The 24,855-nt window shown below is 36.8% G+C and overlaps 1 protein-coding gene across 1 annotated transcript in view; it reads right to left on the reverse strand.

The window, feature by feature from the left end:
- The window catches only part of aff2 (AF4/FMR2 family, member 2), a 238,555-nt gene that overhangs the window by 100,955 nt on the left and 112,745 nt on the right, over positions 1 to 24,855 (reverse strand). The window contains exon 4 of the mRNA XM_081382590.1: positions 3,992 to 4,036. Within this exon, the coding sequence (XP_081238716.1) occupies positions 3,992 to 4,036 (45 nt within the window). The remainder of the gene's footprint in view (positions 1 to 3,991; positions 4,037 to 24,855) is intronic.

Below are 24,855 nucleotides of genomic sequence, written 5' to 3' on the forward strand. Positions count from 1 at the left end.
CCCGAGTCGGACTTGAGTCCGAGTCCTTAACACATCATGTTCTCACACAGTGAAAAATATATTGCGGAGCAAAGAGGATACTGACAGTGTACTTAACATCCGAGTCCGAGTCGAGTCCGGCCGAGTCCACAAAGATTTCAATGATTTGAAATTGACCTTTCACAAAGACCCGCCCCTCTTAGTTACTGTTGCTACGTCTGACAAGCCATTCTTCTCTCACTCCACACATCATGTTCTCACACAGTGACAAATATATTGCGGAGCAAAGAGGATACTGAAAGTGTGCCAACAGACAAGACAGAGCAGGGTCCTTTTGGTGTAAAATAAAGTCCCAGCTTTAAAATTGAGTAATTTTTGTGAAATTCAAACAATAAATACCATTTTGTTTAGTTAGGGTTAGTTCAAGCAGCATGTGAACTGATCATCTATTTTAGTTATAGCACAATTTAAACATGAATGAACATTAGAACTGCAAAAATATGTCAATACACAACTTTTGGTTTGGTTTGGTTTGTTTGTCAGACAAAAATGGTGGATATCTGCATTATGATTGGTCACATTATTCAGAATCTGCAAGGTAATGCTAAAGAATGCAACACGGTGCATTAAGAGCCAGGGGTAAACGTTTGAGCAAGAAGATGGTGATGTGTAAATTTTTCTTATTTTCTTTTACATGTTAATATCGTATTTAGCCTCTGAAGGGCAGTATTAAATTAATTAATGGATTTTTAAACAAAATAAGAACAATTTACACCAATTTACACACCCTGGCTCTGAAGGGATGTTTCCTATTATTAAATAAATAAATAAAAATAACATTTTGGAGGTTCTGCAAGGTGTATGTAAACTTATGACTAAAATGTAACAAAAATCATAACATTATAGACCCCTTTTGCGCCTACGTCACGGCGCTAGCTGGAGGCAAAACAAACGGAAAACTGGAGGCGGCCAATACAAACCAGCACAGATTCGGCTACATAATAAGGAGCTTAAATTATTATTTTTATTATTAAAAGTCATCTTGTTGTGTTCTTGGGTGCAAGAATCAATGAAAAATGAGTATGATGTATCTGGAATTTTTATTTCTAGAAAATATTCATATTATTAAAATTGCACCGTAGTGTCACTCTTTACATTGTCGTCTTGGCGCTGGCTAGGCAGAACTGCGGATCGCACCACACAAGTATTTACATGACCATTCAGCACATAGTTATATTATAGGCATCTAAATATATTTATATGTCCTCAGTTTCTCTTCACCCTCGGTTTCTCTATCGGGTAGGTGTAGAAGTCAGGCCACTCAACCGGAGGTAGCGTTAACGTTAATCCTGTCAGTTCGTCCATTGACTGAGCGTGTACGGTCATCTGGTTCCGTCCGTTAAAATGAACTTTTGCAAATAACAATCGGCATCCTGGACAGTGAGTGACCTTGCACATTAAGACAAAATCGGATTTTCTCCAGTCATTGTTATAAAACAAGCTAACAAAACTTGCAAACTAACGTTAGTGAAGCGGCCAGAGGGATCTTTCTGCCTCCAGCTAAGCTCCGCCCACACAAATACGTCACCGTGTTTACCAACTGTAAAAGGGTCTATTAGACCCCAAAATGTTGCAATGGTTATCACGTTCTCATGTTGCTATGGTTACTATGTCAAATCATCGCAATTTCATGACTCACAGGACTATAATTTAGCGGGTTCACTCCCACATTTAAATGCAGTTATCACTCCTTAAACTTTACAGTGTGAATGTAACCACTGGTCCTCTAGAACAGTGGTTCTCAATCCTGGTCCTGGGGACCCACAGCTCTGCACAGTTTGTATATCTCCCTCATTTAACACACCTGATTCAGATTATCATCTCGTTAGGAAAGAGCTCTGAACTGAACTGGGTGTGTCAGATAAAGGAGACATATAAAATGTGCAGAGTTGTGGGTCCCCAGGATCAGGATTGAGAACCACTGCTCTAGAAGCATGGAAAACAAAACTATTATTTAGATCGTCATTAGCGCTCCCTTTAAGCCATCACTTACTTACCGCATTCTGCACTCTCACTGAAACTCTCATCATAAACACTGAAGTTGTCCGCACTGCATTGAATCTCTTATTTACATCGCGTCTAGACTTTGTTGTTTATGAGGAGATTTGCGAAAGGATAAAGCTTGCACTGATTCTGAACATTTTGAGCGAATTATTCGAATGGTGACTCTAAGGCCCCGTTCACACCGCAAGTCTTAATGCTCAATTCTGATTTTTTGCTCAGATCCGATTTTTTGATTGGCTGTTCACATTACCTTTTAAAATGTGACCTATATCTGATTGCAGTGTGAACTGTTTGAGGTTTCAAACTAACCCGCATGCGCAAAAGAACAATAACAATGACATCAGACGCAGCACGCGGTTGCATTAAAGTTCGGGAGGTTATGGAGGAAGTAAGCATATTCGCATTTATTTCAAAATGTTTGTGTAATGGAAGCCGTGAAATTAATGAGCAGGTGCTGAGGAGGAGAAGAACGAGGAGAAAGAGAGCAAAATTGGCTATTTTTGCCTTTTGCGGGTTTATGGCTGCAAATTCACTACAGAGGTCTGTGTGGATGCGTAGTTTGACACTGCAACCACGTTCTCCTGTGTCCCCGTTCTTCCATTTCGTGTGCAATTTTTTCAAAAACGGAGCGGTTACGGTCGGATCCTTCCAGTTTAGCTTGAATTGAAGTATCTCCCCATATACTAATTAGGTCTAACACCTCACTCTCCCTCCATTGACTCACTCCATCACTGTTCTCCATATCTAGTCAAGTTTTTAATGTTAGGCTACTGTCTGTGTCTGTTGTGTCTAGGGCTCCGTCGCATAATTGTGTCAAATGTCGACGTAGATTGACGTAAAAGTCGCATCAAATCCGCCGTGGTTGTTCACACTGCGGCCGCATTGAAAAAAATCAGATCTGGGTCTGATTCAGGACCACATATGTATGTGGTCCAAATCTGATTTGAAAAAATCAGATCTGGGCTAGATTTGAGTGTTCACACTACCTCTGAAGAAGTCTGACCTGGTCACTTGACCCCAAAAAAATCAGATTTGGGCCACTTTTGCCTGCAGTGTGAACGGGGCCTTAAATGCCTCTGATTTGCCACTGCGTTCATGCGCTTAATATACATGTCTGTGATTGGCTACAATGCTCAACGCTGAAACAACACAATGTAGCTTCATTTCGTTTTTGAATAATACAAATATTGTGTACTCCAGTGCCCGGACTCGACTGTACTCGGCAAATTTTCAGAGTCTAAAATGTCCGAGTCCGTGTCAAGTCCGAGTACAAATTCACCCGAGTGCGTGACAAGTCCGAGTTCATTCAAAACTGGACTCGAGTCCGAGTTCGAATACCCCAACTCTAACTTAGAGTATAAATAAGAGTTATGCATTTGTATTATTTATGTAACTGTGGGTACTACTATACATAAAGAGATATAATAAATTATGCTTTAGAATATACAAATATTTTCAGGATGCATCATAGCACATACACTTAATGTATAGGCTACAATATTCTCTGGAGTGTAAACATCTATGAAAAATACATTCTAGACTATGTGTACAAATCTCTTACTAACAAGAACATAAACATTTTTTTTCTTTTTTTTTTTTAAGCTGGAAACAAATTAAATATCATGATTTTGAGAGCTATGAAGACTCATAATGAGTTTCTAAGCATAAAACATTGCAAGGGTTTCTTTGAAATCACATTTGAAATAATGTGACAGGTGACAAGTTTCATTTTGCTGCCCTCACCCTGTAAGAACAAATGGGTAAAGGTACATTCTGGAACAATAGTAGGCCCATCACCATCGGTCTTAAATTAATGGGGCCTCTCTTTTAAAACAGAGCCTTATTCTCATGACAGTGAAGTGCCATTGTGTGTAAAGCGGCGCTGAGCAGGTGACCAAGCGTAATGAGCGAGATGGAGAGAAAGAGAAAGAGAGCGAATCAAACTCACCCGCAGAATTTCCTCCACACAACTGGAGTCGCTGGGCAGGCTGACCTGTGGAGAAATGAATACAAAATCTCTCATTAAAAAAGTCTACAATGAACATGTGAAAGAAAGAGAGAGAGAGTTAAGGGCAAGCTGAAACGAAAGCCACCAAAAAAACATGATATATGAAACATGCAATTAAATGTCTTCTATTCTACAATTCTACATTTTTAGAAAAGCCTTGTGAGCTTTTCTTTTTCTGTCTACAGAGACAACTGGCTTCTAAGTAAGGCAGTACATAAAATGGAAGCTCTTAAGAAACTGATTGGAACAGAAGACACACATGCCACACAAATAGCGTTCTTCACATGAAGTGTCCAGGTGACTCGACACACAATTGACTCCAATACAGTTGACATTGCTATCTTAACCATACTGTATGTAAAGTAAAACAAAAAAGAATATAAGTAAAACTAAAACTAAAAATATTTTGTGGCATAAAATATAACTATGGGATTGTTTTTTTTCAGTCTGCCATCCAACAGTAAAATTACAATAAAATCTGTCCAGAAAAAAATCCTAACTGAATTCCATTGATATAAAATGTATCAATTAAGTTTTTTTTTTAACTACAAGATTTGTTTTATATCAATTATATAAAAAAAAAAATATATATATATATATATATATTACAGTAATATATATATATATATATATATATATATATATATATATTACTGTAATATATATATATATATTATTTGATATAATGTATAGCCTATAGCCAATTGCATATATATATATATATATATATATATATATAATATGCATTTTAATATGGCCAACACACCACTAAGAAAGTATCAAGTATCGGATCTGACTCGGTACCAGCAGATACTCAATAATCTGTATACTCTGTATTCAATACTCAATACCCCCCCCCCCCCCCCCCCCAATCAATCAATCAATCAATCAATCAATCAGTCAATCAATGTAATAGCTGTAATAGCTATGTTGCGCATCAATAATAAAAAATGTGGGGTCTATCAACTGGTTTAATGGGAGTGATCAGTCTGGGATTGGCAAGGTGTTAGAATTTGGCCAAAATGAGGTCCCTCAGCATAACACTTCTGCCTGCCTCTCGGCTCTTTAAGTAGGCAGCTCTCCTGGTTTTGGAACAGAGCTAAATGCCTCTTGCCAGAGCTGAAATTCTGAAGCGAAAGTCCAACAACACACCTTTGAAGATTGATTAGTTGTGAGATGACATCATAATTAAGTGTCTCCGAAGAGGACGCTCTTGGATAATGGAGGCGCACGGTTCTCACGCCAACGCTTCTCATACACAGGCTGGGAATTGGATAATCACCAGCTTGCATCTGAGCATCATAAGGCATGGAAATGTCAGCGAGTAAGCATGTAACCACAATGATTCACCAACACTTAACAGACAGAAGATGAGAATACTAATTAAGGGCTAGCAAGGCCCCTGTTGACTAATAGCCTGCAATTGGCACAACATAAGAGACCAAAAGAATGATTATAATTGCAAATTCATTGCACAGTAAATCATAGATGTCCCCTAGAATTAACTAGTTCATCTTCTAAAGATTTGTTTTTATTTATTTATGAAGAAATTTGAATGCAGATTGGGCACAAAGGTTTAAGCACTCTTTCCAAATCTCTATTGAATCCAGAAGTTTACATATTCATGTCCAGACAATAATCTGAAAAACATCTACTTTAGATTCTGTCTCTCTGGCCAGAAACGCACCCACAGACACACACATTGCAAGAGCACTGTCCTGTAGCGTGAGTTATATTCAGATGACTGTGCCATTAAAATAATGTTTTATTATTAGGCTAGCTATAAACATGTCCACAGTTTAATAACTTTCTCTTCAAAAATCTCTGCAAACTTTTGCTAAAAGAAATTTATCAATATTAAAATATGCTTTTGTCAGTAGACTAGTTTTGGATAAGCATTTTGGATAATGGGTGGATATACAGTATGATACCAGTCAAAAGTTTTGAATAATTAAGTTTTTTTAAATGTTTTTAAAGGAGAATCTTATGCTCACCAAGGCTGCGTTTATTTGAACAAAAATACAGAAAATAGAAAAGTATTACATACATTTTCATATATTTTCATATAGAAAATATTATTAGGATTTAAAAGTTATTTTCTATATGAAAATATTGTAAAATGTATGTACTATTTTTCTATTATAATTTATTCCTGTGATCAAAGCTGAATTTTCAACATCATTACTCGTCTTCAGTGTCACATGATCCTTCAGAAATCAAATCTTTCTAATATGCTGATTTATTACTGGTGCTAAATTATTTATTATGGTTCTTCTTATTATTATTAATGTTAAAAACAGTTTTTGCTGCTTTTAAAACATTTTTTAGGACTTTCAATTGTAATAATAATGAAAAATAATCCTTTTTTTCTTTCTTTCATTATACTGACAATGTACATTGTGTTATGATTCGTGCTCTGGCAGATTATTTTCTTGGACATCCAGAAGCAGTTTTGTTCATGTCTTGCATAGAATATATTTCAGGACCTTCACAGTGGATTCCAGGATACTGAAGGTGACATTATTTGGCTCTCACTGTCAGTCTGTATGATGACATCACCCCTCTGCAGGCATTGCATGAGGCAAACTCACACTATAAAGGTCAGCTGATCTGAGGGGAAACTCATTCCACATGTGAGTGTCAAGCCACAACGTGTCTGATTAATTCTGAATGCGTGGTGTGGGAATGAAACGCCAAAGCCATCCTAGAAACATCACAGTCATGTACATAGGGGCATCCTTGGCTAAAATGTAATTTTACAAACTATAGTTATCAATATTACTAGTAAAGATAGTGGATTCCATCATATACTCACCCTCATGTTGTTTCAAACCTGTATGAATGTCTTTCTTCTGCTGAACAGAAAGGAAGATATTTAGAAGAATATCAGTAACCAGACAGTTTCTGGGTCCCATTGACTTCCATAGTATATATTTTTTCCTACTATGGAAGTCAATGGGACCCAAAAACTGTCTGGTTACTGACATTCTTCTAAATATCTTCCTTTCTCTTCAGCAGAAGAAAGAAATTCATACAGGTTTGAAAAAACATGAGGGTGAGTATATGATGACAGAATTTTCATTTTAAAGTGAACTACTCCTTTAACTACCATGTACTAACATTTAAATTAACAATTTCATACAATGCGCTTATTGTGTGCATACTAGGCCAACTTATATTTCGCCGCTGTTGGGCGGAAACCTCCATATTTCATCATTTTAATTTTTTCTCATAAATCATTACTATTAGTAACCCTTTACGTCTGCCTGTGGGTTTCGCAAACATTGAAAGCTTGACTAAACCTTGTAACCTCATAACTCCACGTGAATGAAGTACCGCACTCAGTTTGGACCGTTTCTGCTTGTTTGCAATGCAATGGTAAATAAAGAACTAGTTCTTTGAATAATACAGTATTTCCTTACTCAAGAAACACTAGGCCTATATATTTAAAGGTTAATGTTTTATGTATTTGAAGAGCAGAGAAGGGTGTCTAAGTCTAACATTTGCCATCGAGGCATAGCCAACACTGTCTTAAATAGTCTGTGCATAGCGATTCATCTTTAATAACATGTTACACTACACTTTATAACCAGTAAGTTGATGAAAATACAATGCGATGCACTTACTGCCTCACATGTCAGACAAAACACTGAAATGTCTGAAATTCTCCAAAATTTGCTGGTCAAAAACCTCACAGAGCTACCAAAAATAATATGATAACACCTGCCAGTGTCTGATCACATATAAAGCCACAATATCAAACTTTGACAACACAGTTTTTAATTATTAAAAAAAAAAATAAAAAAGGACAGTTTTTCCTTTTCCAGTAAAGAAGCGTTTTTGGAGATACAAGGTTTCCCCTATCAAATTGACAATTCAAAAAAAATACCTGCATGTCAATAAAGCTGTAATTAATATAACAAAATCAATAATTATACTGTTGACCTTTGACTTACACCTTAACCCACCCGTAAACCAACCCAAACCACCAAACCTGTCCCTAACCGTACCCGTATTTCATCTCAATAGCAGCACAAGTGAAGTACACAATAAGTACATTATAACAATTCTTTTTTTTAGTACATATAGTAGTTAAATATAGTAGACACCTAATATACAGTGTGACCTATTGGTGTGCTTTAGAATGCACATTAAGAGTAAAATGCACATTGTTAGTGAACATTAAGTTAGTGCTTATTATACAGACTGATCCGTAGAACCTATATTCCAAAAGACTGATTACATGTCTACATATACATCTTCGGACACCTAACATGCCTAAAGATGCTTGTCCAGCGGATTCATTGTAAACACAGCTCACAGACATAAACTTCCTGTTTGCTCAGGGCTGGCACATAATATCCTGTTCCCATAGAAACGGAATGTTGGAGCTCAGCCGCTCTAATCAGATGTTGCTATGCCATTGTCCTGCTTTGCTCTGATATTAAGAGTGTAGAGGAGAGAGCCCATTCCTCTGGCACGGGAGTTCATTTCTCCGTTACCTGTGGTGAACCCCATTTCCATTCCAGTCGTGACACTAAAAGGTGCTTTGCCGTGTGCTCTGAATGCAAACCTCGCTCTTATTGCCTCTGGCCTGAAAGAAAATGTCAGTGATATGAAGGATGAATCGTTTCCACTGCTAAATAGTTTATGCCAGAGAAAAGTACAAAAAGTACAGCTGAACGATACACACGCTCTTATCAAAATTCCTTGAAAATAGAGCAATTTGGAAACCTTGCAAAAGGCACAGTAAATTTTAATTGGCGCGAGCAAGAGATTGGACATCGAAAGTGTTTGCGAGAGCCTTTGGGGAAGGCAAATTGCTTTTATAATCATGTAATGTGCATATTTAGAGGCCCACGGTGAACCAGAGAGAGTCAACCGTATACCTCATATCGCCCCATCATATTCGGGGAAATGACGAGAAAAATGGACCGTCCAGCTGCGATCTTATTTCCACGTTTCAGCGGGGAACCTCTCAGTACTAGCGGATACAATGACATTGAATGGGTTTTCAAATGATTTCCGTGCGACAGGCAAACATCCCATCGTGAATCAAAAAGCTTCTTGGGTTAGGATTATTATGAAGTCAAATATTGTCAAAAAAAGCAGTAGTACCAAAAAAATGTCTGATGATTTTATATGTTTGGGTAGCAAACTTTTTTTTATTTTTATAATTATCATAATTCATATATACAGTATTATCTATCTATAGGCCTATATATATATATATATATATATATATATGAAGAGTTCAGATGCAAAAGCCTCTAAGTGCCATCTGAAATTTTCTTCTAGAATGATCATTTTTATAAAGCTATATATAAGTTCAGTCATTTCACTTAAATGACAATTAATAGGTAATTTGCATTGCCATTTAAGTGAAATTATTTAACTTAAATATACAAGCTTGATAAAAATTATCGTTCTAGAAGAAATTTTCAGATGGCACTTAGAGGCTTTTGCATCTGAACTCTTCATATATATATATATATATATATATATATATATATATATATATATATATATATATATATATATATATATATATATATATATATATATATATATATATATATATATATGCAGAAACTGACATTTTTTCCATCTCAAGGATAAATGTTAATTGTGTATAAAAGTACAATATGGTTTGAATGAATAAATTCAAATGTGAAAATTGGATGCAGCTCCATCTCTTTCAAACCCATGTTTTTAAAGCGACTCTCACGCATACGGAACAAAGGAAAAGTGTGAAGAAACGAGTGATCTGCTCTGCGTTGCCAGCTTTAATCACAGTGAATCACTTCAGTGAGTCCCTTTTTTTCCAGGACAAATTTAGCATGATGTCTTTCTGTCTTTATACAGGGAGGGGGGGGGGGGGGGGGGGCTTTTTAATTGGCAGATACAGAGATCACTGGAAGTGTCACTAATTTCTGCGAATTTCGGGTTTTTTTTCGGTTCTGCTGTGGAGAACGGGGGAGGTGTCAGTCATGTCGTTCTGCACGACTGAGGAATCTTTTCAGCTAGAGAGCAGACCTATTCCTTTGAATTGTCGCAGGATCCGCGGGAATAACATGGTGACAATTACTGGGTCAGGAGCTCCTTTTTTTCCTCGGAAATAGCTGTTCAGAGAGCGTCTGAGCATCAGCAACAGATAAGATGCATTAGTCTTTTTTCTTAAAGGTGGAAAGCGTAGGAAAAAAAGAGCCTGGTATTGACGTGGGGAACTGCTCCGAAGCACTCTGTCGCGCTCAAATAGCATTTAAGATGTGGAAGAGTGGCTCTGGGTGTAAATAGGCAGATTTCAAAAGCGAAATGAGAGAGGCTGAAAGACAGGCCGAGTCCTCCTAAGAGCCTGACAGTGGATTGAGGAATAAACAAGGAAAGGCGGATGATGGATGAAATGAAAAAGGCAAACAAAGCTGACGGTGACGGCACGCGCACCGCCGCACCCCTGTGAATATATACTCATATCTCGATATGGAAGAGTGGGCAGATGAGATGAGAGAAGAAGTGAAGATCTTTCCATAGTGTGTCATACGAGAAGAAGCGACAGGCAAAAATCTCCCAGAAACAAGTCAATTTGGGTGCATATTTCACATGCATATGCAAGATAGAACAGTCCAAATGGAGACTTACCAAATGAAAAAAACAATGGCCGGTGTCCAATGTGCAAATCCAAAAGACCAAAGGGCAGCCAGGAAAATAGCTCCCTAGAAATGAATGGGTTTTCATGATATTTGGTTTCATTTTACTCTAAATACTCATCGGTGCCGCCTTAAAGTTGGTCATTGTCATCTACAGTATGATGAATTTAATTGAATAAATTAGAAAAATGCTCATCATTGAAGATGTGTCTTCAAGTCACTGCATGTATGAATTGCATTTTGAATGTATTTTTGAGTAAATTAATAGATTCAGACCAAAAAATTGCAAAAATAGAACTCAATGTGCCACCCCCCCGTCCCACCTCGAGTCCACCATCGGTCCACATGAACAAAAATGCACATCTCATACTGTCCTGCAGTGTCAATCCTGCATCCGCGAGGCATATTGAAGAATTTTGATCCAAGGGGTGCATGTTATATTCAATCATACAAACTTGGGTGTTATTGAACGTCACACCTTGCAGCATGCTCTTGAACATATATACAAGAGTAGCACTGAATAGCAGATGATAAGGTGTCTACAAAAGGGAGAAACTGTCAAGAGACGTGTTGAATATTGAATGTGTTTCTGGAGGCTGTGTCTTCTAGCAGTAGGGGTCCTTGAAGAAACTTGAAAGAGATTGCATTACATTATCCAAGTGTAGAACTGGTTTTGTCAACACATCTAGAGGCTAGCCCTCGCGGCCTACCCTGAGTGAAGGTGCCTCCTTAACAACTGCATTTGGTCTGGTCACACTAAATCCTGTATGATGGGACGGGTTGGAGCGAGGGGCGAGAAGCCAGAGAGCGTGAACCTGCTTTTCTTTGTCTCTCTTGCTGTCTTTCTTCTCAGCTCAAAGACTCCATTACACATGACAGATCAAAGACTCTCTGACAGCCTTCCGGAGACACACATCTCCATTTGCGTGGCAAACAAACCCTCCTCACTATTGTACCCCCTTCGTGTTTTATGTATTTTAAATGTTTTGCCTGACTCTCCCTTGCAGTCGCTTTCTTTTGCTTCTTTCCCTGTCCTGTTTTACACTAAATACTGTTGAGTTTACACACAGCTATGTTAGCAACAAGAGTGACATCCGCATTCTAAAACCAAATTCTCTATCGTCAGCTCAACCCTTAAACGCACACCTCTGGTTTTTATCAAATGGGTACGTCATTTACTACCCTTCTCTTCAAGTTAGACATTAACCTTCTTAATATTCCTCAATCTATTCATTATTAATAGTATGTCACTATTTATATATATATTGACAATATGTCAATCAAAATGATCAAATAATTTCTGTTTTCTAGTTCTTTTTTTATGCAAAAAGTGTATCGCTAGCAACCTGAGGTATGTAAGAATATTTTTTTCTGCACAACAATATTTTAATCTCTGATGACTAAATAAGTGCAATAAACCTTTATTCCTCAAGTTGGCTGCGTCTGAAACACAGTGATGAAGTGAGGTTTCATTCATAGTTACCGCAGGCAGAAAACAAAAGAATAGGAAGTATCATCAGCAAAACTTGAAATGGCTCAGTGAAGTACTGAACGCAATCAAATATTACTTGATTTGTCACTTGATGGTGGATCTGGTGAAGAAGCTGTCGGCGATCAAAATATTGATTTTGAAGACATTGAAAACGGTAGTTTTGAGAATACAGTTTGTTTGAGATGGCGAAAATGAGCCAGATGCTGAATGCACTGGGGAAATGACCTCTTACGGTGACTGCGATGATGATGGTAAAAGCCATCTGTTCAAATTGAACCCTTCCAATATCCAAAAAGGTAACATATATGCTTTATTTTATTCTTTTGTAATTGTTGTTAAGATATCAGGAGAGTTTAATACTCTTTTTATATTGTGGTAGTTAGTAATATATCTGTATTATGTAATAATATTTGGCAAAAAAAAAAAAAAAATAGACAGATGGACGGACGGATATACAAGATAGATAGATAGATAGATAGATAGATAGATAGATAGATAGATAGATAGATAGATAGATAGATAGATAGATAGATAGATAGATAGATAGATAGATAGATAGATAGATAGATAGATAGATAGATAGATAGATAGATAGATAGATAGATAGATACTATGTTTATGGAAGGAAAATCTTGTTAAAAGATTACATTTATTAGAAAATAAAACCGTATTAGTAAGTAGTTTGACAGTCTTTTTGTGCATTTTAGCTGTTAGCTGTTTACACGACAACAATGTTTTTGAGGGTCTAAAAACGCAAACTTCTGATAACGATACGGTTATACACGCGAAAACAGCAAAGGAAAACCTTGGTCGTGCAAACATTATTATAAATAATACATTTAAAAATATTTTTTGAAATTAATGATTAAGAGGATTACACTCACAATCTAAGTTTCAATTTTTGGTCAAGGTTACAGACAGTCAGAAATACTTTTTTAAACATAATGAAGTACTCATGCCTAATTAATACAGCCTTTAATTTAGTCAATTTCAACTAGTCAACACTAAGATAATAACACTAAGATTTATTTAGGGTTTAAGCCAATCTGCATTCAGATGTGAGATCAACTGAGGTCAAACAGAATGGAAAGACATGGGAAAGCACCTCAAAACACCATTCAGTTGCACATCGTCTTTAAATTAAGAAAGCACTTGAAAGACAACAAACGCCTTGAAAAGAAAATATCATCCCCATGAGCGAATGCACTGTGGCAAATATTAGACAAATTGTGTTAAAATCCAAGCCTCTGCTTCCTAATCCATTCAGTACTGTCAACTCTAATACATGTTCCTAGAATTACATTCATTTAAGATTATTTATTTATTTTTATTTTTTTTACTTCAATAAAATTAAAAGAGAAATTCCGAGATTGTCCTGGTTCTGACTGACTCAGTAATGTGAGTGTTACAGCAATTCTTCAGCTTCGCTTCAATTTCTCATATGCTTTTCACAGCATTTCCATTTTCAGACAGTCTATATTAAATTGAGAGACTTCCTAATTGTTTTTTTTTTATTATTATTGTTAATATTTAAATTATTTCTTTGTCAACATTCCTGTCCACTCGTCATTGCCTGGCTGGAATACATGTGCCTGTTTTCAACAGGGCATATTCCGAGGGCTGGTTTTCACACATCTAACCTGTTTCCCACACCTTGTTTCCGATTTCAGTGAAGGTGGAGTGAGTCAGCATTGATTCAAAGTAAACACACTTCTCACTCAGTTTTTATCTCTAACAGGAAGGATGTCACTCTAATTTCACAAGTTTGTCTTCCATTAAGCGACTGCCAAGTGTGCGGCAAACCACGTCATAACACTTCTGCTGAATATGAGTGACAGAAGGACATTCCCTCAAACATATCACAGTCTCTTATCAGATACAAGAGAAGTCAACTTGAATTCTAGAGTGATTACTTGAATTGTATGTATTAGTACATTTTTGGAGCAAAAATGCAGGTAGACACATGTTTTTGTTCAATGAGCCTATGTTGAAAATATGAGAGCACTTTTCTAAAACGGAATAACTGGATCTTGTGTTGTCATTGCACATTGGACTTGCCATTCAGATGAAAGCTATTTCTGAGCAAGAAAACCTAAAACATTGACATAATTTTTTTTATATTATTTTTTTGCTCAAGAAAGCTTTCAGAGCACATCCATAACCTCGGTTACTCTGGGCTGTTTTGTGGTCTTTGTGTGTACTGACTGTGGCATTTTGAATGCGTGTATGTGTGTGTGTGTGTGTGTGCGTCTCCGCTGCTCACTTGAGCAGGCCTGACTGGGTCTTGTGCACTGGGAAGTTAGTCAGGATGTTAACGTGTGTTGACAGTTTGGCATCCTCCCACTGAGCGTCGTACGATCCCCTGCCACCAGAGCTTAGCCTGACACTAGCCATGAGGCTAAACATCAGCTCAGAGACCCCGGGAAGGAGTGTGTACACAGCAGCCGGCCTCGGGGACCCGTGACCCGTTAGACCCGTCACCATAACGCTGCCATAGGTTAGCAGATTACATACTATCAGAGCATCACGCACACTGGGATCATAACGATAGCATGCTATTTGATGAATCATCTCGTAAGAGCTGCTATCAAGATGAACTTGATGCTGGTAAATCTGACACAATTCAATTACACAAAACAATACTTTGGGGATGATACAATAAAATAACTACTAAAAATAAATGTACTGCCCTGAACAGTGAATCCTGATCGTGATAAATATATTTAGAACAATGTATGGTGCCTTAGGGCTTTGCGCTCATATCTCCAGACCAGAACAGAGGAATGTAATAATCCAGAATCATTTCTAAGGAGTTCTGTTTATATTTTGCAAACCTGATGGATGTTGTCCAGATTCAAGACTTTGGTGTATATTAAAGCATTCTGGGAAGTTGGTGGAGAAAAGCCAAATTTTGTTTGAAACAAAATTCTCGCATAATATAGTAATATAGTAGTATAAGGTACATGTAATGAAGAAAAAAAAAAGAGAATATATATATATATATATATATATATATATATATATATATATATATATATATATATATATATATATATATATATATACACATTTATACTCATTTTATATACTCATTTTTTTCACCACCATGTCCATTTAGGGGCTCCATAATAATACAAATTGAGGTAAAACTTTATTTTAAGGTGACAGTTGCACGTTACTACATGTAAATGATGCATAATTACAAATTATGCATAATTACTAACCCTAAACCAAACCCTAACCATAACTCTATTGTAAGTACATGCAGTTAATTAATATTACTTAGTACTTATTTGAGTAAGTACAATGTAATTACGTCACCTTAAAATAAAGTGTAACCCAAATCAAACTTGTTTATAATACTGTTGCGATATCACACTCACAATTGTGCTGTTATACTGAATATCAGGCCGCTAGAAAACCATAACCATGCTAAAATTGAACACTTTTGCTCATGTGACGTTGCTTAAATATTTAACTAAATGTATAGATACTATTTAAATAGATACTCATTACTATGATTATTCATGATTATTGTTATTATTAGTCTAATTACTATTATTTAGGTAATCATTACTAATAATCTAATGCTTCTAGAAATACTCCATATGTTGAATGTATTATGGTGAGTGTGTTAATGGGTAATGCATAGTAAAAAACTAAATATCTGATTACAAACTTGCAGTAGTATATGATTTTTATTTAATTCTACATCTTCGACATTATATCACAAAAAGTAATCTGGAATATAAAAAGACAGACTGTAAAACTGCAATTGAATTGAGCTCTGATTGGTGCACAGTCCTGCTCCCTTGGACTGCTGGCCCTGCCACACACACACACACACACACACACACACACACACACACACCTTTTCCACTGCCACCACCTCTCAGTGGAACAAAGACGCCTAATTACCATGCAGATCACAACATCCCTCAGATGCTTGCAGAGGCGTGACGGTGCAGGAGAAGAAGGAGTGGATAAAAAACCATCCCTATAGGACACTCTCCAAATATGACCACCCAGGCATAAAGCAGGCCTGGTCCGGAATGTCACCGGAGAGGGAACCGCATAATCCCACCAGGACCGAGATTATTAATCTGAGCTCGCGAATGATTCAGCCTGCTACCCACTGTGCCCCACAGCAAGCACCGTCGAGCAGGCAGAACCAAGTCTAGCCAGTCCCCTCCTGTGGAAATTAATAAGCTTGAGGCCTGGCTCTAACAAATGAGGGAGGTAGAGACCGCAGGAGGGAGGGAAGAGAAAAGAAGGGAGGAATTAAAGCACATCATCTCCACTAAATCTACCTTTGTTAGCCGACAAAGTGGTTGGAATAAATCACTTCTGGCTTGTACGGCAGTAGAGTAGAGTGATGAAACGCACTGAGTAGTTTCTAAGACTGACAAATGCAATTGAGGGTCGAATGTTCTAACGGATTTGCCTTTAGCAAAGTCAACTTAAAAGGGGACCTATTATGCAAAATTCACTTTTACATGATGTCTGATACGATACATAAATGGGTGTCGGCAGTGTGTGTACACAACCACACTTTAATGGTAAAAATCCACCCACTCCTCTTTTTTTAATCCCCATAAATAATAAGCAGTGTCTCAGCATAAGCCGTTTGCAGTTTCTATGCAATGTGACGTCACATATGCTTAGGCCCCGCCCACAGCTTCAGACAGACTCCGCCCTATTAGCATAGACCCCGCCTTCAGTGAGCTGTACACAGTCCGCCATGTTTATCTCCTCGTCAGCATTTAACAGCAGCATTCAAGTAAGAAATGTGTTCTTATTAAAGATATTCAGTCAAGAGCAGTGATTTTAGCTGTTTGATTCATATAAACAACATATATTGCAGTAGGTACTGTATATTACGCTGCTTTCACTTTAATACACAGATCTAATATACACATGTGATTACTTCTGTTTACATTCACAGACATAACCGACTGTGTTTATGTGAACTTTGTGTGTTTTTGACGTAACCTTGTGTGTATTTGACAGTTTAAGCACAATAAGACGTTAAAGATAACTTAGTTTAACACTCACAGGATGCGGCGTCTGACAGCCAGCTTTCTGTGTGTGTGCTTGGAGTGTGTGTGATCAGAAAACCATATATCAGAAGTTTAGACTGATGTGGCTTTAAAGGGGTCATCTGATGCAAAATTAAATTTTATAATGGTGTTTGCATATAAATGTACACAACCACCATACAATGAAAAAAATCTATTCACTCCTTTTTTTTAATCCTTAAAAGTCTAAACACTCAATAATCAAGCCGTTTGGATTTTTGGAGCAATGTGATGTCATATTGCTCATGCTCCGCCCACGACCGCTGACGGACTGTCCCGTATTAGCATATTTCCGCCCTCAGCCATTTTTATGCTGTCTGCCGAGGCAGCACCTTACGTGTCGACACCCCCCACGGTAGAGAGGGGTGGGGTTAGCAGTTGCTCATTATCATTTAAAGAGACATGCACCGAAACGGGTCGCTGTGAACAGAGCTGTATTTGAGGATGTAAAAAGGGTTTTTACTCAACCATTGAGGACTTTTAACCAAAGTATGTTACAAACTTTACATGAAGACCCTAAAGAATCATACCAACTTGTGGAAAATAAATGGGCATCCGATGACCCCTTTAAAGCAGATGCAGATAATAAACTTTCATGTTGATGACGAATTACAATGTCACGTGAGCATGATCACGATAGAGATGATAATCAAAACAAAACAGATGTTTTGTTAGTTTTTGGCGGAGTATCTGAGGCACGAGCTGAAAATGCACAGCCCTCTTCTGGAAAGTGGGGTGGGGAGCAGCAGCTCATTTGCATTTAAAGATACATGCACGAAAACAGCATGTTTTATTATATTACATTAAAAAGGTTCCCATTAAACAAACTAGTATTTTAGCCAGAGGAGCGTGGGTGCAGTTCATAGTGAGAATGGGCGGGACGTGTTCCAAGCCTATTTTGCTATGGACAATTGTGTGTCTTCTATAATCAGAAAGAGCATCTATTCCCTCATTATAAAAGCCAAAACATTACCATTAGACCAACAAGTCATAATTAGCTTATTCATGCATTTACACAGTGACCTACAAAACCCCAAGGCCTGACAGCAGCAGATGAATGAAGAAATTAAGTTTTAAAATTAAATATCTTACAAGTTCATCTAAACACTTGAATTAGTCAGCAAAAATGATTGCCTCCTCAAATCACCGTAAAATGAGAATTCTGTATTTTTGTCAAATAATAACTATATTATTCAATATTTTTGTAATTAGATTTGATTTTCTCACAGTGTTTGACCTTTTAAAAAAAAAAAAGCTATAATCTAAAAATGTCTTTTCCATTTTTTATTGAATTATGGCAAGGTAATGTGTTTCATAATGACTGGACAATACCAAAGTTTCCAGAAAGGAATGAAACATTTACCAATATCTAACATACAATTGCATCTAAGATCGGTTTAAACAAACAAAGTAAAAAAATTAAAATAAAATGTATGGCCATTAATATAATCCTGGGTTATGTTACTCTAATATTTCATATAATATATTGAACCGTTTCCCCCAGGTGCTGAAACTAAAGACACTGTGTGAAAGTGACTGTTCAGTACAAAGCATATGCATATTTAATGAGGTTGGCATTGTTTAGTTTATGATTGGTTGCTTGTTGCTAAACAACTCAGCATAAAATTCAAGCACTGCGTTGTTTCACACTGTATGAAATAGTGCCAACGTTCCTTTACTGTTCATTGTTTCAACAGTCAAAACATTCATTGACATTTTTTTTTGTGTGTGCTACCATTAATGTAGAGTAATCAACCATGATGGTAAAGAGAGAACAGCTGAAGACATTGTGATCAAGTAACTCAGAATCATTTGAGCTCCAGTTCACTGTTTCAGAAACACTCTTGTGTGCCAAAGGCCTTTGTTTGGATCAGTCCCATCGGCATTATCTTTGTATCCAGTAAGTTCTTGGAAGACGTCCAGTGTTGTAAAAATGCCCTCACTGACAGACTATTGAGGAAGGTTAATGAACTTGTGCTATAATGACTCATTTTCAAAGAGTGATGAGTGAAATGTGTTTATTTTTTTTTATTTATTTTTTTACATGTAGACGCGCCTCATTGTGTTGATTGTTCTTTTCTTTCTTTTTTTTCACTTTGCAATGATTTAATGATGTCCAGGCATGTTGTAGCATTGGCAGTGTTGGCACATTTACTGTAACCTTGTGTTCCAGGAAATCCTGGCCTTGAAAGCACCTGGTCAGTTCTGCTCCCATCTGAATCAAGGTCTACACATGACAGATGTGAAAGTGGCCGAGTCATGCAGTCTCACCATATGGTGTCTAGATAACCCCTTGTGCAAACGTTGCATGGCTACCTCAACTTCGCACACGTCACATCTCTCAGTCCCTGGAGGCTGTTCTATTTCCCACAACTCTCCAAATAAACAAACACATTTACTGCTCGTTTTACTATAGCAGCTTGAATTAATCATATAGTGCCTTTGGGAAACGACAAATAAAAACACACATTTCAGTAATCATACCATTACATATGTATACTGTGGTGGTATCATAACACAGAGATGGCTAAACTTAGGAATGAATATGAACCAGTTTTCAAAAAAAGTAAAGGAGCCAATTGATTGGTGATGAGAGAGAAATATTAACAATAACATTTGGTATTTCTCAAATCTCAAACATTCTAATGAGTCTTACTCACTGAATCATTGAATCATTCTGAGTATCTTACTCAAAAACTTTTGGATGGAATAAATAAAACATATCTTTTTTTATAGTACTGGAACCACATGATTTTCACAACATGCAGTTCGGTTAATGGTTGTGAATGTGATGAAAATAAAATAAAATAAATAAATAATACAAAATAATGATATTGGCATTTCAAATAATCTAATGACTCTTACTCACTGAACCAGTCTGAATATATTTGTTTGGAACAAACATCCAAAGCGGCAGTGTAATGTAATTCACAAACAAATGACTCTAATGAGCCAGTTGTTTTAATTGAGAATGATTCCCGAATCAGTCTCAAACATTCTAACGACACTTAATCACTGAATCATTCTGAGTATATTTGTTTAGAACAAACATTCAACGCAGCCAGGTTAATGTGATTAACAAACAAATAACTAATGAGCCCGTTGTTTTTAATTGTGAATCATTCACGAATCAGTCTAAACATTCAAATGACTTACTCACTGAATCAATCTTGAGTATATTTGTTTAGAACACAAACATCCAAAACAAATGACTCTATTGAGCCAGTTGTGAATGATTCCCGAATCAGTCTCAAACATTCTAACGACAATTACTCACTGAATCAGTCTGAGTATATTTGTTTGGAACAAACATCCAAAGCGGCAGTGTAATGTGATTCACAAACAAATGACTCTATTGAGCCAGTTGTGAATGATTCCCGAATCAGTCTCAAACATTCTAACGACAATTACTCACTGAATCAGTCTGAGTATATTTGTTTGGAACAAACATCCAAAGCGGCAGTGTAATGTGATTCACAAACAAATGACTCTAATGAGTCTGTTGTTTTTAATTGTGAATCATTCACGAATCAGTCTAAAACATTCAAATGACTTACTCACTGAATCAATCTTGAGTATATTTGTTTAGAACACAAACATCCAAAGCGGCAGTGTAATGTGATTCACAAACAAATGACTCTATTGAGCCAGTTGTGAATGATTCCCGAATCAGTTTCAAACATTCTAATGACTCTTACTAATTGAATGACTATATTTATTCAGTATTTTTGTTCAGTATACAGTTCATGCCAACACTAAAGGACAAACTAAGGGTGGAGGGTTTCTTCACTAAAAGCAATAAAAGAATGGTTAAACTGAATCATAAGTGTTTAATTCCCATGCCACCACTCTCAGACAAACAAAACGGAAAAAGTGATTCAATAAACCAACATCTGTCTCACAGGATTTACCAAATGTGTACTTCCCTCACAAATACAGTGATTTAGAGTTGAGCGCATGTAGACGTGTCCTGCCGTTCTGCACCTCGCAACCGTTAGTTCTTTTCCAGCACAAACAGAATCCCTTAATTCCTCGGTCTGGAAGGTGATTCAGACAGTGACACTCTGGGCTTTGCTCTCTATAAACCTCTTTCTATCCCAACCTCACAATAGCTTTTCTGCAGTCTTCCGCTTTTATTTGAAAGGTCTCTCTCTACCTTGACCTCTGAGCGCTTCCTCCTGCTAACGCTAATTAGCTAAAGCAGTATGTTTCGCTTGCATTCCAATTACGCACTGGAACGTCAACCTAAGTTCCCGCTCTTATCCTAATTATCTGTTACTAATTTAAATTTTGGCTGCGGCTCTGCTCGGGAATGATGTTAATGTAAGTGTTCCTGTCAGTCGGAGAGTAATTTGATTTAGAGCGTGTCTATGGTCTAATTAAATATGCTGTTTATGCGCAGTATGCAACTTTCGGCCGAAGCCCCATCTGCGCTTCATCACTTTGAGAGCTCAAGGGAGTGAAGGAGAGAGAAAGAGAGCGAGAAATTAAATGATTTTAAGGACTTTAAGAGGAGAAGAGCGGTGTAACCTTTAAATGAGGTGTTAATACTCGGCACATGCTCTTCATAAGTCAAGAATTATAATATTTCTCGAAGAAAATCGAAAATCAAAGACAGAAAAATGTGAGAAGCAATTACAAAGAACTGTCTATCTGAATGTGTCTGTAAATGTATCTCAACAAATGTCAGTGCAGTCTATGCTCAGACATGCGAAGAAAAAAAAAACTAGACATATTAAATATTTTTTGTTATTAGTAAAAACGAATTATTTAAAAAATAAAAATAAATTATATGATATTTTATTATAATAAAATATAACATTTTAGTTAATATAATTAAAAGAGTAACACTGTGAAATAATCATCCTTTTATTATTTTAAAATATCTTTCAAATGTAATTTACTCCTGTGATGGCAAAGTGGAATTGCAATACATTACAATACTGTGATAATTTTTGTCAGGATTCTTTGGTGAATACAAATTTCACGAGAACAGCACTGATAAAAAAAAAAATGTACAAGTATTTATCTATTATTCTATAGTGACATGACTGTGATGCATTTTTTGTTGTAAAATCCAAAATGCAATATAGATAGATAGATAGATAGATAGATAGATAGATAGATAGATAGATAGATAGATAGATAGATAGATAGATAGATAGATAGATAGATAGATAGATAGATAGATAGATAGATAGATAGATAGATAGATAGATAGATAGATAGATAGATAGATAGATAGATAGATAGATAGATAGATAGATAGATAGATAGATAGATAGACTCTTTTTGTGATATGTATACATTTACATGTATACATGTATAAAAAACTTTTTGGACTTTTTGTACCCTCCCTCCTCTATAAATGGAATCCTCTCTCACACACACACACAAACAAAATGTATTGTATGCTCACCCAAAACATAATTTACCCACCTAAACCATATGAGGTTATGTCTGCACAGTACTGGATGAGGCATACAGGCTTTTAGTGCAAAAAACACAGACACACAGCTTTATCAAGCCAGACAAACACACATTCCATCATGAACACACCCTTGTGTAAGACCACCTAAGCACACACACACACACGCACACACATACATTCCACAGAGAAAAACACACGCGCAGAGCGCTCATTTGCACCCAATCTCTTTCCAGTGTGGCAGGCGGTGTGTGTGTCTCTCTCTGTGTGTGTGTGTGTGTGTGTGTGTGTGTGTGTCTGTGTGTGTGTGTGTGTGTGTGTGTGTGTGTGTGTGTGTGTGTGTGCGTAAAGGCTGCTCTTGTCTCTTGGGGCATTTCCTTGAGATGATTTGTCGGTTGCCTTGTCTCTCCTTACTGATGGTTCCTCAGGCTCATTAATATTCATCTGAGAGCGAGTGGGGTACGATACACACACACATCGTGCTCCACATCACCGAGTCCTCATTTATTCATATTGTGGACTACAGTCTGATATCTAAGCCTTCTAAACCCCCGATACACACATCTACAGGAACCACAAGTTTGGGTCTGAGACAAAGAGGTTTACAATACCTGGAGAAAAGTAGCCGCTAGCATTTCCATTCATCTCAATGACAGTCGCTCAGCTGGCACAGGAACCACACAGAAGTTCATGAATTTCAAATCTGCCATATTTTCTCAAGGGTGCTCAGTATCGCAGTAGAAAACATCACAGGTTCGATTCCAAGGGAATGCACGGCATTATAACATTTAGACTTTTCTAAATTTAGAATTTAGTCCATCTAGAACTCTAGATCTTGAATGGATGTAATATATTGTCGCTGTCGGGTGTCAGCTTGTACCTCCATATACATTTTTTTCATAATGCATTGCTATTGGTCACCCTTTACGTCTGTCTGTTGGTTTTGTAAATATTTAACCAATAAAAAGCATTAAAAACAGCTTGTTACTAAACCTCGTAACTCCATTGGATTCTCAAACTGTCAGTCAAAGCTCATAACTCCACCCACTTGAATGAAGTGGCACACTCAGTTTGGACCGTTTCTGCTCGTTTGCAATGCAATGGTAAATAAAAAAACTGGTTCTTTGAATTATGCAGCATTTGCTTACTCAAGAAACACTATTTATTTAAAGAGTAATGTTCTATGTCTTTGAGGAACGGAGTAGTGTCTCTTAGTCTAACATTTGTTGTTTAGTCATAGCCAATAGGCTACTGTCTTAAATAGTATGTGCATAGCATGAGTCTTAATAACATGAGATTTATGCCAAATGACAGAAAAAACTGAGCGTCCACATAGCTACAGTAAACTTTATAACCTGTAAGTTGATGAAAACGTAATGCGATGCATTTACTGCCTCAGATGCGGCCGTTCAAATGATGAACAAAACATGTTAAAGCAACACTAAATAACTTTACCTCTTCGGTCCCCCTACAGGTTGGAAGCGGAATTGTCCATTACCGCTGTCGTAAATAATTTAGCCTACCGTCGCACGCACGCACACTGTTTATCCAGCACCGTCTTTGGAATGAACGATGTCCACAGACAAGGTAGAGTATGTTGCATGATTTTATGAAAGTATGATGTATTGCGACATCAGAAACGAAGAAAAACAAAATAATGACTATTGTAACGCTTGCCGTAAAGCAAGTCAATTTTGTAGTTTCTTATGTCTCATTCGAATCTGGCAAACTTGCATAGTGCGGTTATAGCAGATATAGGGCCGCAAAGCGAATGCAGAAGTGCCTTTCACCCTGTTACGACTTGATGAACCACTGAAACCATTTTGGAAACATTATTTTAAGGTAAAAAATTATCTTTAGTGTTGCTTTAAATTCTACAAAAACCTCATAGATCTACAATTTGAGCTTGATTTTGGTAAAATGATAATAAAATAATGACACATGCAAGTGTACATGCAAATATAAAGCCACAATATCACCTTTGACGATAGTGTTTAATTATATATATTAAAAAAAAAAAAATTCCATTCCTTGAAAAGTAGCATTTTTGGAGACACTGTACAAGGTGTCTCCAAACCAGCGACAATATAGTATTTTACTACAACTAACTATGTTCATACAAACATTGACCGGTGAATCAACTCTCATTCAAGCCCCTG

The sequence above is a fragment of the Scardinius erythrophthalmus genome (assembly GCF_964197995.2).
Source record: "Scardinius erythrophthalmus genome assembly, chromosome: 13".
In the NCBI taxonomy this organism is placed as follows: Eukaryota; Metazoa; Chordata; class Actinopteri; order Cypriniformes; family Leuciscidae; genus Scardinius; species Scardinius erythrophthalmus.